Here is a 1,361-nt window from a genome sequence, read left to right on the forward strand (position 1 = left end):
TTAAAACTGCTCTTTTCTGAATTTAAACATTTCTAAGAATCGGTCCCTGATCTGCTTGGTGCGGACCCCATAGATGAGGGGGTTGAGGGCAGGTGGCAGCAGCAAATAGATGTTGGACAAAAGGATATGCACTGACTTTGGGACAGTGTGACGACCAAAGCGGTGTGTGAGGTAGGAGAAGAGACCAGGCACATAGAAGGCCAGGATGACACAGATGTGAGAACTACATGTACCAAAGGCCTTTGCCCGGGCCTCCCAGGTAGGCAGCCGAAGCACAGCATGGGCAATGAGCCCATATGACCCAGCAATGCCCAGAATATCTACACCAGACACAGCCAATGAAAGTGCTAGCCCATACAAGTTGTTGACCCGTGTGTTACCCACCACTAGCTCCACGACTGCCATGTGTGCGCAATAGGCATGGTGTATGATCCTGGCACGGAAGTGCTCAAACCGTGCTACCAGTAGGGGGAAAGGCACCACAATAGCCACAGCTTTCAGTGTCAGTGCCGAGACTGCATAGCCCACCCGGGCTTTAGTAACCAAGATAGGGTAGTGTAGTGGACGCCCCACTGCCACAGCACGATCACAGGCCATGGCCAAAAGCACACCAGATTCCACAGCAGTCAGTGCATGTACAAAGAACATCTGGATGAGGCAGACAGCGTATTGCACAGATCTGGGCCCAAACCACAGGACAGCCAACAACCCTGGGGCTATAGATGTGGCTAAGCCCAAGTCGGTAGCTGCCAATGTAGCCAGGAGTAGAAACATGGGCTGGTGCAGTGTAGAGTCTATCCGGATCACTGTCAGAAGTGTTGCATTGCCCAGCAGGGCCAGCAGATACATGGGCCCAAACACCAGTGTCAGCCAGGTCTGTCTGTCTCCCAACCCTGGGATGCCAGTCAATATGAAGAAAACTGGGCATTGGAAGGTGGAGTTGGACTGTGAAGCTCGACTGTGTGTCATCCTGTAAGGATAAAGTTTGGGTCTCATGATAGGGGAGGGCAGGAGGAGACATTCTAGAGATGTCACAGTGACACAAACCCATCCATGGACTGGCAAAGGGCTGAAATATTACAGGAGCAAAATCTTTCCTTGGCATGGGTTGAATGGATAATTATGGTCATGATACTAGCTAGGGTGGGAAAATCCTTTGCTCCTAGTAATCCGTGAGTGTTGTAGGGAGAGCAGAGGCAGGGGCAGAAAGGAAGGCTTAAGGAAGTGTTTAACTGATACAGTGCTGGTACAGGCAGAGCCCTCCAGTGTGAGGTCATCTGAGGAGACAGGGCCGAGATGACTGCCTTCTCTCCCAGAGTCCAAGAACATACAGTCTTGGTTTATGTATTTGGGGAGAAGAC

The 1,361-nt window shown here is 51.3% G+C and overlaps 1 protein-coding gene across 1 annotated transcript; it reads right to left on the minus strand.

Annotated features, from left to right (window-relative positions):
- Positions 1-996, minus strand: LOC130879067 (olfactory receptor 52W1). Its single transcript, XM_057777071.1, has one exon. It carries the CDS (start codon positions 994-996, stop codon positions 1-3), a length of 996 nt encoding a protein of 331 aa, XP_057633054.1.
- Positions 997-1,361: the final 365 nt, after the last annotated feature.

This window comes from Chionomys nivalis, chromosome 8, assembly GCF_950005125.1.
Source record: "Chionomys nivalis chromosome 8, mChiNiv1.1, whole genome shotgun sequence".
NCBI classification, from domain to species: Eukaryota; Metazoa; Chordata; class Mammalia; order Rodentia; family Cricetidae; genus Chionomys; species Chionomys nivalis.